Source organism: Megalops cyprinoides, chromosome 16, assembly GCF_013368585.1.
Source record: "Megalops cyprinoides isolate fMegCyp1 chromosome 16, fMegCyp1.pri, whole genome shotgun sequence".
Classification (NCBI taxonomy): domain Eukaryota; kingdom Metazoa; phylum Chordata; class Actinopteri; order Elopiformes; family Megalopidae; genus Megalops; species Megalops cyprinoides.
Genome location: NC_050598.1, coordinates 30241552 through 30259349, shown reverse-complemented (window position 1 = coordinate 30259349; position 17798 = coordinate 30241552). Strand labels below are relative to the sequence as shown.

General features: G+C 47.6%; 1 protein-coding gene across 1 annotated transcript in view; it reads right to left on the bottom strand.

Moving 5' to 3' along the window:
- Positions 1–454: 454 nt before the first annotated feature.
- Positions 455–17798, bottom strand: part of map4k2 (mitogen-activated protein kinase kinase kinase kinase 2) — a 26669-nt gene continuing 9325 nt past the window's right edge. Inside the window, exons 5-32 of the mRNA XM_036547861.1 lie at positions 17650–17705; positions 17425–17472; positions 16660–16702; positions 16018–16090; positions 15345–15476; positions 14780–14842; positions 14417–14498; positions 14117–14227; positions 13611–13689; positions 11595–11653; positions 10727–10773; positions 10277–10315; positions 9376–9409; positions 8343–8538; positions 7968–8137; positions 7343–7384; positions 6803–6887; positions 6227–6306; positions 5996–6056; positions 5117–5240; positions 4357–4415; positions 3772–3875; positions 3125–3311; positions 2625–2693; positions 1758–1844; positions 1283–1353; positions 752–807; positions 455–599 (exon numbers count right to left, since the gene is read on the bottom strand). Of these exons, the coding sequence (XP_036403754.1) occupies positions 512–599; positions 752–807; positions 1283–1353; positions 1758–1844; positions 2625–2693; positions 3125–3311; positions 3772–3875; positions 4357–4415; positions 5117–5240; positions 5996–6056; positions 6227–6306; positions 6803–6887; positions 7343–7384; positions 7968–8137; positions 8343–8538; positions 9376–9409; positions 10277–10315; positions 10727–10773; positions 11595–11653; positions 13611–13689; positions 14117–14227; positions 14417–14498; positions 14780–14842; positions 15345–15476; positions 16018–16090; positions 16660–16702; positions 17425–17472; positions 17650–17705 (2345 nt within the window). The 3' untranslated portion in view covers positions 455–511. The remainder of the gene's footprint in view (positions 600–751; positions 808–1282; positions 1354–1757; positions 1845–2624; positions 2694–3124; positions 3312–3771; positions 3876–4356; positions 4416–5116; positions 5241–5995; positions 6057–6226; positions 6307–6802; positions 6888–7342; positions 7385–7967; positions 8138–8342; positions 8539–9375; positions 9410–10276; positions 10316–10726; positions 10774–11594; positions 11654–13610; positions 13690–14116; positions 14228–14416; positions 14499–14779; positions 14843–15344; positions 15477–16017; positions 16091–16659; positions 16703–17424; positions 17473–17649; positions 17706–17798) is intronic.

Below are 17798 nucleotides of genomic sequence, written 5' to 3'. Positions count from 1 at the left end.
TGTGTGTGTGTGTGTGTGTGTGTGTGTGTGTGTGTGTGTGTGTGTGTGTGTGTGCATGTGTGTGCGCATATCCCATGGGAAAAAGTTGATCTACATTCACCCTGTTCACAGCCTAGTGTGTGGCAGTGCTCAGTCTCCACACTGCGCCTGGTTCAGTCCTTGTGGGTTTTCCCACACACAGACGGTAGGGGCTTGTATGCTGTGCAGCTGGTTTTCCCACACACAGACGGCAGGGGCTTGTATGCTGTAGAGCTGGTTTGTGGAGCAGTCCACTCAGCCCTCCTCTTTTGATCTGTTTCCCAGGATGCTTTGATCTCCCCGATCATTTGAAGGGCTGACCCGTAGTGTGGCTTCCTCTGTCCCTTTCGCTCTCTCTCTCTCTCATTCTCTCTCTCCCTCTCTCTCGCTCTTTCTCTCTCTCTCTCTCTCTCTCATTCTCTCTCTCCCTTTCTCTCACTCTTTTTCTCTCTCTCTCTCTCATTCTCTCTCTCCCTCTCTCTTTCTCTTTCTCTCAGTAGCTGCTTTCATGGCCCGTCAGGATGTACAGGTTACTCATGGCAGAGGGGTTCCCTGTAGGGGTACTCTGAAGGACGATGTCTCTGAAACACAGACACGTTTAAATTAGTTTTTTTCAAGTAAGAACTGCTATGGTATGGTATGGTATGGTATGGTATGGTATGGTCTGGTGTGGTATGTGCAGATACAACTGTCCCCACAGTTAGTAATTAATAGATGAAGATCAGGCAGCTACCTGTTCGTCCCCAGGACCCGGAACACACGACTTTCATCTGTGATCTCCTGGGTGACCTGGGGGAAAAAAACCATAGAGTTTACTGCCACATCGAAACTGGGAACTCGTGTGAATCTAATGACACCGTAGAAAGTGAAACAGCAGTTCTGTGTTTTCAGACTTGCATTATTAGGGATCAAGCGTGGCAGAGATGAAGCAAAAATTGACTATTAGGTAGAATAATTTGACAATTACGTCACCCATCAATTATTTAGATAATCGTGTAAATGATTATTTATTATCCAAAAACGAAGAGCAATCGTGAGTTGTGTTTATAGCATTCCTGAAAAAAATAGGATAATAGGATAATTTCCTATGTATGAGAGAATGCAGAGTCATTGTTTAAAACTGAAGAACAAGTGGAACCTCCTTGACACAGGAGTATGGAGGAAGCGCAGAGCCGAGTATCCATTTTCTAAGTAGAGTATCTGTGGTGGAACAAGGAAACAGAACACTCCGCCCAGTTCCACCATAGACTTCCTGTACTGTTACCTCATTATTATGCAGACTCCGCCCTCCAAGGCCGTGCTTCCAGAAGGCCAGTACACTATCCTGCAAACAGACTGTACACAGCAATTACGTTACTCTCAGTGCTAATGCAGCCATATCACCGAAATATAAGCCACCAGCTACTCAAACGTCTAGGTTTCGGTCAGATTTGCACAGCTAACAAGCTCCTGAAATTTGATATAAACTGGGTTGCAATCATACTGATCATCATCAGTTAAGATCACACTTTCCGACAGCAACCAAATCTCATTAGCAGAAGACATGTTTTTCCTCTTGTCTAACACTAGGGAATGCTAACAGACATACGGATCACAATCATTTTTGTAAGTTTAGCAATGATCACAATTTTTTGTAAGTGGTGCTGGATAAGTCATCTAACAAATGAATAAATCAAAATGCAATCATTACTTGTCCCTTTTGTGCATTTTTATCAGTCAAAAGCAAATACATTTCCCACCTAATGTCTCGATGGCAAACTCAAAGGTCAGCTCAGAGGCCAGGTCTTTGCTGGGGAAGCCCTGCAAATTCACAATCTTCACCACCTCTGTGGAGTGAGAGACGGGGAGAAAAGGAAGGAGAGAAAAAGGGGAAGACTACATTAATACTGTGTATCCCATACCGAAGAGTAGGTACTGAGAGGTCATGCTGAGAGAAAGAGGCTTCATGATCCCAAAATGGCTGAGGTGATCTGAACCATGCATAGTGTTTTTTTCTGCGGACAGAAAAATCTTATGATTGGCTCACATAATTCAGTGACTGACAGCACACAGTTAGCTCCACGCATTACGGAGTTCAGGAATCTCACTCCACCAGCTACGGGAGGTATCCATTAAAGCCATTGTTACTTCCTGGTGTGTCAATACAGTCACTACAGCACGTGCAAAAGATGAGGTGAACACAGAGAGTTCAGAAATTTGTAACGCAGAACCTAACAGTTTAACTGTTAAAATGGTGGCGTATATTGAATGCCAAAAACAATTTCACCTCCTGTTTGTAATGACACGAGCATTCAGCCAAAATGACACTGTATGAGTAATAACATGTTTATAAATGTCTTATAGCATCTAACAATGAATATCTAAACTATACAGCAAAATTTGATGCAATGAACATGAATGAATGAATGTGCACTGTGGTGCTTTTAAACACTATGAAATGAAATGAAATTCTACAAATATTACATCATTTTATTGTTCTCGTGGTTTTAATTTCTGGAAGCAACATGTCTCTTGCACGCTCAGTGCTAAAACTCCCGCGAGTTTGACAGTTCCCATGCCAATGAGCGCGCTGCCTGTTTGAAAGCGTCTCCTGACAGCGTACTCACTCTCCAGGGCGATGAGGACTGTGTCCCTGTCCAGCTGCGTCACCTGCACCGCCTTCAGAGGCACACTGTCTGTGAACAAACACAGGAGCAATGTAGCACAGCGACACACACACACACACACACACGCGCACACACACACACACACACACACACACACACACACACACACACACACACACGCACACACACGCACGCACACACACATACATACACACACGTGCACACACACGCATGCGCACACACACACACACGTACACGCACAAAAACACACATACACACATACACACGCACACACACACACACACACACGCACGCACGCACACACACATACATACACACACGCACGCACACACACATACATACACACACGCGCGCACACACGCACGCACACACACGCGCACACACACGCATGCGCACACGCACACACACGTACACGCACACGCACAAAAACACACACACACACACACAGAACATGAGTAAAGGCATTGAATTTGCAGTACCTGGCTGTGGGGAGCTGGCTGTGCTGTTCAGTGGTATAATATCAAACTGCAGCCTCTGATTGGTTGGTTGGGCCTTGCCCCCCGAGACACACCCCCTCACTCCCACACACACCTGGGGAAGCTCATCAGACTCCAGCACCAGCAGCTCGAAAATGGGGAGAGGGTCTGGCAGACACACAGGTATGTGCTGGGGATAGAGAAAGGGGGATCTGAGCTTCATGAGGCAACCTTAACAACCTCATCACTGAGGCTAGCACAGCTATCAAACCAAAGCTTGTCTGCGGCTATCCATCTGTGATAGAGGCAGCCGCAGTAAGACAGAAATCTCAAGGTGATGAGACAGAAATAAAACCAAGCTGGGTGGTAGCACAGCGGGGAAAGCATTCACATGTTCACAGCGGGGTGAGTGTGGAGGGCACCCAGTCAATACAGTGGCATTTTTTCCACCTAGAGCATACAATAAGGGGGTGGGAATCCAGCAGGGAAGTAATGCATTACGGGATAGCAGGTACAGAGTCAGACAGAGAACCTCTGAAGTTGTCATTAATCATCTTTGAAAGGGCAGAATATAGACCTGGAAGTAGGACGACAACAAAAGAACACAGGTTGTAATATGAGGCTTAAAGGTAAGACATGGAGGAGCAAACCTTGAGCTGCATGAACTTCTGCAGGGGTTCATACCACAGCAGCAGCACCAGGCCAGAGGGCACAGCACCACACAGGAACGTGCTGTCAGTGTAGGGGTTTCTCACTGGCAGGGGGGGGGGGGTGGGAGGGGGAGGGAGAGGAGAGAAAGAGAGGGAGAGAGGGAGACAGACATAGAGAGAACAGTATGGAAGGAGAGGGAGAAGGAGGGAGAGAAGGGGGTGAGAGAGAGGGAGGGAGTGAGAGAGAGTGAGAATGAGAAAAATGGATGGTGCATGAGAGAGAGATGGAAGGGGAGAGAGAGAGTGATGGAGGAAGAAAGGGAGAAGGGGTGACAGAGAGACATGGAAGGAGAGAGAGAGAAGGAGAGAGGAGTGAGAGAGAAAAAGGGAGAGAAAGAGGTACAGAGAGGGTGGCAGAGCGGAGGAGGAGACAGAGGGATGGGGGTGGAGACAGAGGAGAGAAGGAGAAGCAGACACAGAGAGTGAGAAACAGTCACTCATGAACACAACATACCCTCCATCTTCCCCCCTCTTCCGTTTCACAAACAGTGGCTTCCCCTCAGAGGCGAAGTAAACTTCCCTTACCCACACTGCACCTCCGACAGCCCTTAGTGTCCGGTATCTTCACAGAGACAGCAAACTTCCTGTCAACAGAGGACACACTGAATCTTCTGACCATGTCACAGTGCTGCGCTCAATCTCTGTTTCCCTTCTCATTGTTCTCCATTCAGATTCCCTGACTTGCACATGAATGCTCCGACTCCAGCTCCCGACTGACTACATGAATATGAGTGGTGACAGCTTTGGGAAGATTTGTACTATTTACATTGCTTCAGTCACTAAACACCTTCATCCAGAGTAACTCACAGTTCGGTAACCGCTTTCCTGAGAATTCATACATCTATAAGCTATCCTAACTGCAATGTTCTACACCATTAAGCTGAGCAGGAAATTGGAAGAGGCCAGAAACTGAGAGAGGAGAGGGACAGAACCTGTACTGTACCTTGCCACTGCAGAAGCCAGCGTTAAATAAGAGCTCTTACAGTAAATAAATGCATATATAACAGCCACATGCACTACAAACCATCTATGACACGTTATAGCAAAAGTGACAGTTTATAACAATGACCATAGCGATGATGCTAAATTGACTTAAGATACAAATTACAGAGTGAGAATATCCTCAGAAACCTAATAACAAAAGTCACAGTATGTGTAACAGTGCTGGTTGCATGTGTCATGTCCTGAAGGGTTAAGCTGGAGCTTAGGTTCAGGTTGGAGCTGACACGGTTCACTCTGAGTGCCGGCCTCCTTGAACCCGTGTCTGTGGGCGGGGCGGCCTGACCTGGGGTTGATCCTCTCTGTCAGGCGGTTGGTGCTGAGTGACAGGTGTCCCTGCCGCTTCTGCAGGTGCCTGCGCTGGTCGAAGAGCCCCGTCAGGCTGTGGGAGAACAGCTGGGACGACTTTCCTGGGGACAGAGAGACACGTACATGCGCAGAGACACGCACACACACACACACACACACACACACGCACGCACACGCACAGAGACACACGCACATGCGCAAAGAGACACACACACACACACAGAGATACACACACACACACACGTGCAGAGACACATGCACAGAGAGACACACACACGCACAGAGACACACATCCACACACGCATACACACACACACAAATACAGAACACACACACACATACCCACACAAGCACACACACATAGTTAGTTATATGGTATAGTGGCCTGAGCACTGGGTTGTAGCTTCAAGCATTATGGGTTAGTGTAGAGCTGAGATTTGAGCACTAGACTCTAGTCTTGAAGGTTTTGGGTTCATTTACATTTAGTCATTTGGTAGTTTCTATTATCAAGAGTGACTTACAAAAGCGCATTCAGTAGGGTTAGGCAAATAGCTGCAGGTACTGAATCATTAGTGACAGCCTTGAAATGGAGCACCACTGTGGGAAACAATGGTGAGTAAGTGCTGTCACAAAGAGCACAACCTTGAACTACTACTGCTTATTTCCAGCCACAAGGCTTGCATGTAGGTTATGCAAAGGCCCATAAAGGATGGCCACCATGCTTTTTAAAAAATGTAGGACTATGGGCAACAGAGCAGTAATGAGAACACAAGCACCACAGTGATGAACCACTGCCCTGTCTGTGTGCAGCCTGCATTATAAAGAGTCTGGTTGCTGATGCAGGAAAAAGCCCTACCTGAGATGGACATTAAGACATTGTTCATGACGTACAGCCAGGTGCATCGCTGTGGGAGCAGCTGCAAGAGGAGACACAGAGAGAGGGACAGAGAGAGAGACAGAGAGAGAGAGAGAGAGAGAGAGAGAGACAGCTTAGAGAAGGATGTAGACAAACCAAGTCAATCACATCAATAATACGTGTTTCTGTTAGAGCTTCCCAGCATGTGCCACAGTTCTCTCGGTTCTCTACCTTCTCCATAGTGTCCTCGTGCAGCTCGTTGAGGTTCAGGGTGTAGATGCCCTCCTCTGCCCCCACGATGAGGTACTGATCTGAGGGAGAGATAGGAGAGCCTGGCAGGGCTGCATGCTGCACTGAGACTCATCTGGGTTTGTCTGGGGCACTGAGACTCTTCTGTGGTTTTTTTGGAGCACTGAGACTCCTCTGGCTTTGTGTAGAGCACTGAGACTCCTCTAGGTTTGTGTAGGGCACTGAGACTCCTCTCGGTTTGTGTAGGGCACTGAGACTCCTCTCGGTTTGTGTAGGGCACTGAGACTCCTCTCGGTTTGTGTGGGCCACTCAGACCCTTCCTTTGGGTTTATGTGGGGCACTGAGACTCCTCTAAGGGTGTGTGGTGTACTATGACTCCTCTAAATTTGTGTGGGGCACTGAGGCTCCTCTAGGTATGTATGGGACACAATGACTCCTCTGGGTATGTCTGTGACACTGAGACTCATCCTTTGGCTTTGTGTGGGACACCGTGACTCCTCTAAGTTTGTTTGGGGCACTGAGACTCTCTGGGTTTGTCACAGTGACTTGTCTCCTTACCTCTGGTCTTAGGAAGGACCCAGGTGACAGCACAGTGCAGTTTGAGGGGACAGCCGTTGAACACCTTGGAGAAGCAGGCCCCCATCTGCAGAAAACAACACATTATCCCATTCTCACACTGCTTATTAATCACACAAGCTGAAAGATGAAGCAAAAATGTTTTCTTAAAAATGCCACGGCAGGGAGCAGCAACACCAGTGCTGGAGGCCTTGACTTGAGTTTAGAGATTCTGTCTTTCCGTTAGAAGCTCATATACACTTTTAACAGCAGGAGAGGTGTCCAAATAATGACTTCAATCAAATAGTTATGAGGAGTTATGAGGAGGAGCTACAATGAAAGTCCCCAGACCCGGCAACCCTAAAGAAAAGTTAAGACACTGATCTGTCAACATATAATACAGAGGCAAACATATATCTGTGTAAAGCGAGAGAGAAAAGACAGATAACTGCACACTCAGAGAAAGCCTGCACTCTCCTCTTCTTTATTTAATTTCTGATCTGGGATCAGTGACCGTGTCTTTGCTTGGGGGGCTATACTCACATGGACTTGGGGTGTGGGGGGCAGCCCATGACAACCTGCTCTCTAAATTAGAAATGAAAGAAATTAAAATAAAATAAATAAAGCACAACCAAAGAGGCAGAACTGAGACATAAAGCCTCTGCTCTTTGTGATGCAAATGGCATGTGACAGGTAGTTAATCCTTCTTTTGTGTAATAACTATAGGTATGTCAAAGGTAGTCATTCCCGCTCGACATGAAATGATGAAAGAATAAAAAAAAAATGAAAACTGCAAAATGAATTAATCAAAATAAGTGGTGTTGACAAAGTTCACATATTTATGTTTTAATTTTTTACATGTGTTCCTTTCTCATTTCTTATTAAATTTGCCACAAACTGCCCTCCTTTGTTAGTGTGTGAGGCGGTGATGGACAGGGTGAGTCTGTGTATAGCAGTAAATGGTTACAGAGCTGCCCACTTGCACTCGTTTCGAACACATCGAGTCGAGAAACAGCATAATTATGTGTTCGGTTACAGGGCAGAAATTGCCCATATTATGGCACTTGTAATTTCTTTGTGTTGGTGGTAACAGTGTGCAAGGTGTACAGCGGTTTTCACTTCTGGCTCTACTCTGGCCCAGTCAGATGGAGGGGGTGTGGCCACTCACAGACTCCTCGTGTTGCCTTCTCAGTGTGCTCCACTCGGGGGACAGCGGGGTGTCGCGGGGTTGGGAGCGGACTCCCGCAGCCTTCTGCCCCTCAATGGCGCCTCCCTCAGGAGCACAGGGATCACTGCACCACAGTCTTATATCCTGGCTGGCAGAACACCTGGAGAGCACTGAAGGATGACAGCGAACAAAGTAATTGCCCTGTTCGTGCATCGTCTGTGAATGCGCTTTACGCGTTTTGTTATAATAATTTGAAAATGCCAGCACCAGCTCACGCAAGCTGGTCTCAGCGAATGGAAAAGCTCGTTTCACATCACATGACCCCCCCCCCCCCCCCCCCCCCCCCCCCCCCGTGTGGCACCCGCGGGGCCGTACCTGCACCGGCGTTTGGGAGGAGGGTGGAGTTGGGCTGCAGGGTGGAGCTGGGGCGGAGGGTGAGGTCCTTGTCCTCCAGGCTGGGGCAGAGAGAGGCAAAGCAGGGCAGGGAGGAGGTGTTGGGCGCCAGGGGGGCGCTGAGCAAACCGCACCTCTTCAGCGCTCCGCCTTTACCCCCCTCCTCCCCTGGACCGTGCTGCGATAAACAGACAGCACATGCAACACAGTCAACTGTGCAACACTGTGCAACACTGTGCTTATACAGCACACTCCTTTTATGAGAACAGGACTTCAGCCCTATAAGCAGCTGATCCTTGGCGTCAGAGCATTGATCATCATAAGCAATCTATTCCTTTCACTGTCTGTTGTAAAGTGAGTGTACTGTAATGCATAAGCGCTAGGCTGTACAGCGATTATACAGTAGATGATGCTACAGAACAATACTTTCACCAGCTAACATCTCTGTGATGGCATACAGTTAAATTTGAGAATCTAGACTAAAAGATGGATGAGAGTAAGACATGAATTGCCAACCTAATACAGAATAAAGAGACATATGAGTCTGGTCTGTCATGTTATTGATTTGTGATTGATTAATCATTCATCTATTCCCCAGAAACTGTTCACATACAGTATTTAGCAGACACACACTGGTAATTAGTTCATGCACATCTAATTGAATGGCCTTGGAGCAGAATCTCTTAGATTGCTTAAGCAGTGTGGCCCAATGTCAACAGACCTGTGTTTCTTTCAGTGTTGCCCAATGCCTGACGGGTTACAAATTGCTATATTGTGCTCAATGCAAATGAGTAACAGCATATCCCAAACAACAGGAAAAATGACAAAGTGCATAGCATCAGGAAAGCACTCTGAATAACTGGCACCATAGACAGGCTTCTTTAGGAACGCTTCCAGCTGACATTTACAGTACATTATTTTTTGCTATTATCAGCTGTTTTCAATAACATTTAATCCCATTGGTCACATCTTCTGCTGTCTCACTGTTGTTCTCGGATCTGCAGTTCTCTCTTACCTCACCAGAGGGAGCTCTCTTTATTGTTAAGCTCCTGGAACAAAGAAACAAAACATTTTAGAACTACCTCTGTTATTGGTCCATTGTAAATAAATGCTGCATTAAGTGTACACTGTAGCGCACTGTTCAAATACCTGTTATGTAACGCTGAAGAAAATACGTTATAGTTACAATAGAGCTATTTATTATTTATTTGCCCCCCCCTTTTCTACTCAACTGCAAGAACAACTGCACCCGCTGAGAGCTCAGGGCAAAGAGCATGCAATCCTCCAATACACAGGCTAGCCAATATGACTGCTTTTCAGACTACAAATCCCATAATGCACCAGCAGGCAGACATCAAACAAAGAGCAGGCGCTTCTGCCTGATGCTATCTGTGCAGCTCACAGGCGCCTGAGTGATTCACTCAGATAGTGTCCGGTGGACCCTGGCTGACCCAACTGCCCCCGTCCCTGGGGGGAACAAAGTCAATTTGTGCCATTGCTGTGGGCTCCCAGTCATTGTTAACAGATGCATTGGCCAGTTTCGAACCCCTCTTTTAGGGCACAGCCTGCGCTGAGAACAGGCACCTTTACTGTCTGACCTGCCTTAACCGTCACAGTATTATGCCACTGCAGCCCAGAAAGAGGAGACACGTAGTGGGTGGTGCACAAATGTAATTACAATGTTACTACTGTGTAATTACCATGCATGTACATATACAACAGTTGCATATGCAAAGGCTAATTTGTAATTACAGAAAGGTTTAGGGTCAGGGCTGAGTCAATGGTTAAGGTTACTGGAGTAAGGGTGGGGCTATTACTATTTAAATTTTTAGTAGGTGCACCGCAAGCACGTCTTCCATGCCAGTAGCAAAGTGTGGGGTAAAGAGAAAATCTCCAAACATGAGGCTGCGACTCACCTCTGCAGCAATGCCTCCTCAACGCATTCCAGCAGACTCCTGCAACAGAAACAGCTGATCTGAGCCTAAATGAAGTCGACTGTTCTTCAGACAGCCAAACAATGAAAGGAAGCATTCATCCTCATTGTGTCAAACTCATTTCATACAGCAGGGCGCATCGTTTGAGGCTGAGAGGCTGGGTGAAGCCACAGCCAGCATTCATCTGGCGACCTTGTAAGGGCCGTATATTATGTCTGTGCTTTTGCATGGCCAACCAAACACTCTCCCTGGGTTTCACTGCAGCACAATCATTGACTTTTTCAATCTGCTAACTGATGCGCACATGGTGGTGAACGTGACTGGAATTTTGGAAACGCGAAGGTTGAGCTTTTTTCAGCCCCGGGTACGCTCGAGTAACTTTAGAGAGACGAGTCACATCTACAGAGCCACGTCTGAAGAGTCATATCTTACGGGGACTCGTCCTCGTCTCCCGAGATGCTCCAGTCGTCGTAGGAATCCTGGGGAATCAAGCAGAAATAACTTTAATGCAACCACTGCTATCCCCATCACAGTACCACCAGACCAAACTAGCTATTACTGCACCCTGGAGATGTTAAAGATACCATGTTAAAATAGAGCTGTCTTATTTTCCCCCCTTTTCTACCCATCAACTCGACAATTAATCATCATGTTCACTCCACTGCACCTGCTAGAAGCTCAGGGCAATGTGCATGCAATCCTCCAATACACAGACTACAAATCCCACATTACACCATTCCCACATTACCAAACAACGGATAGGCGAATCTGCCTGATGCTACCTATGTGGATCACAGACGCCCGCTCTAGATCCATGCTGACATCATACGCAGAATCAGAATCAGAATCAGAATCAGACTGATCAACTTGATTTTACTCAGTTGCAGTAAATTGAGGAGAAGGGTTTGTGATGGGGATCATATTTTAGATCAAAATGTTTAATGCCTAAAACTGTTACATCTCTTCATTGATTAGCATAGCACGCTTCCAAAGCGACCTGTGATTGCGGGTTTACACCTCACACCCACACATCCTGTAATCTATCCATACAGCTGCTTTCCTCTCTTTCACTTCGGCAGCCGAGACAAAGGGCACAGCTCCCGGGACTGAAACCCCCGACCCCGCAGCTCAGATCACGGGTCCGATTGCAGGATTCCTGCAGAACGCACGGGGTTAACTTTAGGAACAGGATTTCCTTTCCTTGAGCCACTCCACGGGCACCTCTTCCTGTGTGTTTTCCCTCACTCTCACAGAGAAAAACAGAGGGCCCGACGGAGCCAGGAGAGAGGAGCGTTCTCACCAGATCGGGGTAGGGGTCCGTCTCCTTCCGCCTGGGGGGCCCAAACTTCACATGGTCGACTGAAATGAATATGAAATTTTACTCATTACACTTACATTTTTCCTGATGCATTTTACTTTATTGCACTAAAATGTCATCAGCCTCTGCTCTGAACAATTATATGCATTATGTTACGGATCTAAAGTTCAATTTATGCTCACAGACGAGAAAGTCTGATTTAACAGTAATGTTCTCCATGTACCCGGTCTTCCCGGGACATTCCTAAAGGCAAACTCACCCTGGAGAGAAAGACAGAACAGTGAGGCAGAGCTGGCCTGCTGGTCACAGACTATGCGCGTAGGCGTGTGGGTGGTCAGTTTGGAAGCTGCTACTGGGGTGTGTATGCATGCATGTGTGTGTGTGTTTTGTGAGCTTGTGTGTCCATTTGCACATGTCCCTGGGAGGCTGTGTGCCTGCACGTGTGTGTGTGTGCGTGTGTGTGTGTGTGCATGTGTGTGTGTGCGTGTGTGTGTGTGTGTGTGCGTGTGTGTGTGTGTGCGTGCGCGTGCGCGTGCGCGTGCGTGTGCGTGTGTGTGTGTGTGTGTGTGTGTGTGTGTGTGTGTTTTGTGAGCTTGTGTGTACATTTGCACATGTCCCTGGGAGGCTGTGTGCCTGCACGTGTGTGTGTGTGTGTGTGTGTGTTTTGTGAGCTTGTGTGTACATTTGCACATGTCCCTGGGAGGCTGTGTGCCTGCACGTGTGTGTGTGTGTGTGTGTGTGTGTGCGTGTGTGTGTGTGTGTGTGTGTGTTTTGTGAGCTTGTGTGTACATTTGCACATGTCCCTGGGAGGCTGTGTGCCTGCACGTGTGTGTGTGTGTGTGTGTGTGTGTGTGTGCATGTGTGTGTGTGTGTGTGTGTGTGTGCATGTGTGTGTGTGTGCGTGTGTGTGTGTGTGTGTGTGTGTGTGTGTGTGTGTGTGTGTGTGTGTTTATGACACACTGCTCTCCTTTCTCTGAAGCAGACTGGAAGCATTGTCAGCGCTGACATGCTGTAATCTCCCTGATATGAGTCAAACACAAAAGCTCCTCTGTAATTATTGTGTGTCCCCCCCCCCCCCCCCCCCCCCCACAGGAATACCAGCACTGCTCCACCCAGCACCGCAGCCCCCTCCATGTGTGTAGGCGGGCGAGCTCGTCCGCGGGCATCGCAGAGAACATGGCATGGCCGAACGTGCCACAGTGGTATCTCTGTGCTCCGCGTGACGTCAGCGCTGGCACTGAGAGGCCTCTTGTTGGCGGGTCTGACCCTGACCCTTCCTCCATCCTCCGCCCCTCTCTCTCTCCTTCCCTCCATCCTCTCTCTCTGGACGCAATGCTGCCCCCCCCCCTACTGACTGGGCCTTTCCTCATTTCGACCACTGGCAGCAGCAGGCCCTGATTTATGCTGCAGGAGTTCAGGGTCTTATCAGTGCTCCCTATGGCCTTTTCCACAATCAAAACGTGAACCAGGAAATGGAAACTGTGACTGTGGAGTTCAGGGTACATTTGAAGAGGTAGGGGTATTTAAAGAGAGGAGGTTTGGAGAGGTAGGGGTGGGAGGGGAGGTTTGAAGAGGGAGGGGTATTTAAAGAGAGGAGGTTTGGAGAGGTAGGGGTGGGAGGGGAGGTTTGAAGAGGGAGGGGTATTTAAAGAGAGGAGGTTTGGAGAGGTAGGGGTGGGAGGGGAGGTTTGAAGAGGGAGGGGTATTTAAAGAGAGGAGGTTTGGAGAGGTAGGGGTGGGAGGGGAGGTTTGAAGAGGTAGGGGTATTTAAAGAGAGGAGGTTTGGAGAGGTAGGGGTGGGAGGGGAGGTTTGAAGAGGTAGGGGTATTTAAAGAGAGGAGGTTTGGAGAGGTAGGGGTGGGAGGGGAGGTTTGAAGAGGTAGGGGTATTTAAAGAGAGGAGGTTTGGAGAGGTAGGGGTGGGAGGGGAGGTTTGAAGAGGGAGGGGTATTTAGAGAGGGCAGGTTCGGGGTATTTAGACAGTGAAGCTCAGACTCACACTGCTCCTCGGACAGAGTGCGCTCCCCAGCCAGCCTCTTCCCCTCCGCCTGGATCTTATCAGGGAACGCATTGCTCACCTGTGGAAACACACAGGAATACACTTACACACCCACACACATCTACACACCTACACACATTTACACACACACACTTGTACATTCAAATACATTTACACACATACATATACATTTACTGACATACACACATTCACACACACACACGTACACAAAATACACATGTCAACATATACAGAATATATCAGAAAATATATTGCCAGTTATATAAATGTCTTTGCAAATATTATATAATACACAACCTTACACTTCAAAACACATAGCTTACTATATCTGCATAAAACTGACCACATTAAATAAGAAACAAGGCGCAGATTTTGTTAGATGTACTGCAGAGTTTTGACCTGTATGAGAATCACAGTGCTCATTAGGGTGAGTACAGAGGGCGGTACAGAGCCACGGGGGGTGGGGTTACAGACAGGACGCCCACCTCCGCCTCGCTCTCCTCCAGCACCTGAGAGAAGTGGAGATCCGGGTTGTTGGCCATGTCCAGCAGCTCAATGATGAGGGTTCGAGACAGCAGCTGGGTCATGAAAGGGTGCTGGGGAGAGACCAGGCGTCACCGGGGCAACAGTGGTGTCACTCACAGCAAGTTCCACATGGTGGAGATCCAACAGAATTAGGCAAAACGTCAATAATACCCAAATTTCCCCCTAAGCCTAGACAATTTTCACAACTAATATTTATGACTGTATAAAAATTCTTTAGCGATGCACTTTGCACCCTTTACCTGCAGGAGTCTTTCCGCTGTGGGTCTCTTTCGAGGGTTTTTTGTGAGGGCCATCTTCACAAAGCTATGGAACCCTGCAGACCTGTGGAACAGATTACAAATTACATCTTATCCACAGCAGTTTAGGTGCTGGCAATCAAGAGCTGTACATATCATTATTGTAAAATCTGCATTCCGCAAGATCAAAGTCAAACAAGATGATCTGAGATCACTTTCCTGCAAAAAGGTCAAAAGATTGTGAGGCGTGTATCAAGTTTTATTTGCTGAACTGACTCAGACTGTGTTCTGAATCTCTCAGGATTCAAATAAATGCCTTTTGCGAGCTCTGACTCGGCACATGTTAACAATTTGTCAGCTTCTTACCACTTGGCCTTGTCTTTGAGTTTGGGAGGCTGAAAGTTGCTTTTTGACATCAGCATCAAGGCTCTGGAAGAAAAATAGTTTCAGTTTGGAGATGAAATTAGGAGGGATATATTCAGAGTAAAACAAAATGCTCCCCTTTCATTTGGTCTGGTTTTGCCAGACAGTAAGTACATCTTGGCCTTCCAGTTTTGTACCTCATCTGTTCAGCGGGAAGCCTGCAGTTGAACTCTCCACTATAACACTGACACAGGGATAAGTATGTAGTGTGCAGGCACACTATATCGTACGCATGAGGGTAAACGTGTACGGCTTATGAGCAAAAAGCTTTTCCCTCCACAGATATGACTCATTCTGCTCTTTTTCCCTGTCCTCTGCTTCCCCTTCCTTTTTCCATTTTTATTGTAGTTTTGCAAATTTGCTCCGCTGTTGGGTGCCAGTAAAAAAAAAGGGAAATCACAAATATAAAGCTCATGAAGAAAATGTAGGAAAACAAAATGAACAAAATGAACAAAAACACAGTCAAAAGGTGACATGAAGCACCGCCCCTTCCTGTACGTTTCCTCACCTCATTGGGTGGAGGTCGAACATGGGCGGCTGTAGCTCGGCCAGCTCGATGGCAGTGATACCCACAGCCCAGATGTCACACAGGTGGTTGTACCCTCCCTTTTTCTCCACCGCTGCCACTTCCGGCGCCATCCTGACGCAAGGAAATACATCAGAGGAAATGACATCATATCCCCGCCCCACCTTTTCAACACGCCTCAAAGGTGCACTCAAGAATTATTATCATTTGATATGTTCCGTAAATGTGCTGGACCAGAGCCGTACAATCATTTTTTCACTTCCTCCCACTTGGACACAGTTATAGCTCAGAGCTGCTGCAGTTCCCCTTACTCCATCGGCTAAGGTTTCAGGGTTCATTTTAGTGATATTTCATCCTTTCAAGATCAAAGTGTTTATACTGTTTACATAGTGTCTTTCTAGATGGAACTGGATCTAGATGGAACTCGATGGAACCCAAAGATATGGAACACCTTGTTCTGTTCCCGGGGGTTGGAGCCACTGTGGCTTGAGTGGTTTATTTGAAAGGTGATCTGTGAAACCCTTCCTGACACTGCTTGTGCAGACTGCTAGATCAGCTGAAATTAGGCTGATTGATTGATTGGCCAGTCTGGAGCAGCTGCGTCAAGAGAAATCAGCAGCATCGGGGAACACTGGATGAGGGCCAGTGTGCTTACCAGTAGGGAGTCCCGATGAAAGACTTCCTCTTGGCCACAGAGGCGCTTATCTCTGCCGCAACACCAAAATCCGCTGCAGAGAGAGAGAGAGAGAGAGAGAAAGAGGGAGAGAGAGAGGGAGAGAGACAGAAAGAGAGAAAGGGAGGGAGGGAGAGGGGGGGAGAGAGGGAGGGGAGAGTGCAGGGCAGGATAGAAGTGAGGGAGATAGATGGGGGGGTAGTATTGGGGTGGGAATAAGAAAAGAGAAAGAGAGAAAGGTAGTATCGGGGTATGAGGGGACAATGAAGGGAAAGAGACAAGAAAGAGGGGACAAACGTTTGGGTAGAGGAGAGAGAGACAGCTTCATCATTCCACCAGTCATGCATTTAAAAACATCAGCGTCCCAAACTTTTATTGTGCTTATAACTATGCAATAAAAGCCTCAGTAAACTTACTGGCAATACATGACAGCTTTTCAGCTTGACACTGACTATTCATAATAATAGGTCTTTAAAGGTCTTTCTAACAGTCATTCTGCATGATTTAAACCCCCCTACATTAGCTTTAGCACAGTGACACAATCCATATGCTTGTGTAAGTCTGGCTGTGTGTGCACATGTGTGTGTATGTACATATGAGGTAAAGTTATTGCTTGTCACTGACCCAGTTTGACATCTCCTCGCTCTGTCAGAAGGATGTTGGCTCCCTGTGGACAATATACAATGACAATATGAGACGCACACACTAGGCCCATTCTTCTATACCATATACACACACACAACACACACACACACACACACAAACACACACACACACACAACACACACTCACTCATCTCTCACACACGCACACACACACACACACACACACACACACACACACACACACACACAATCACACACACACACACACACACGCACGCACACACACACATGCACGCACGATCACACTCACACACACACACACACACACACGATCACACACGCACGCACACACACACATGCACGCACGATCACACACACACACACATGCACGCACGATCACACACACACACACACGATCACACACGATCACATACAATCACATCACAAACTCGGCCTATTACACAAAGCACATGCACACAGTACAATGGCCCGGGAATGAAGCAGCTGTACACATCACAGACTACAGTTCCAGCAACGGTTAGATACTTAGCAATAATAATGTATTTAGATAATAAGCAGGCATTCTGAGTACCAGAAGAGGGGCAGCATGCGCAGCATGTGTAAGTGGCTGAACGGCAAACATCTGCAGTGTGGCGCGCTAAGCATTAGCATTGTCATTAGCATGGTGAACAGGCCCGCGTTTGTCCTCAGCGGCAGGCGCTAACGGTGTCACATGACCGTCAGGCCCGTGCGATGTAAAGGGCTGTACGCGGCAGCGCTGTACCTTAATGTCCCTGTGCATCTTCCCCGTCTCGTGCAAGTGGTGCAGACCCTGTGGAGAACACAAAGGAAGGCAGTCAGAACACTGAGTGACAACAAGCTCCATCACATGCAGTGTACTCTCTGCTCCTGACCCCAGTTCGCCTCGGTTCCTCCCTCCTCACTGTATACACCTGGACCATGTGCCCCCCCCCCCACCCCCACCCCACCTCCAGGTCCCCATACACACCTGGAGCATCTCCCTGCAGACGTAGGCAATCTGCTTCTCTTTCAGGGGGCCTGTTACTATGGATAAAAAGTAATTGGAAATTAGTGCACTGCATGCTGTAAGTTACAGCAGCCATTCTGAGAAAATTGCAGATAACATTATGAAAGATG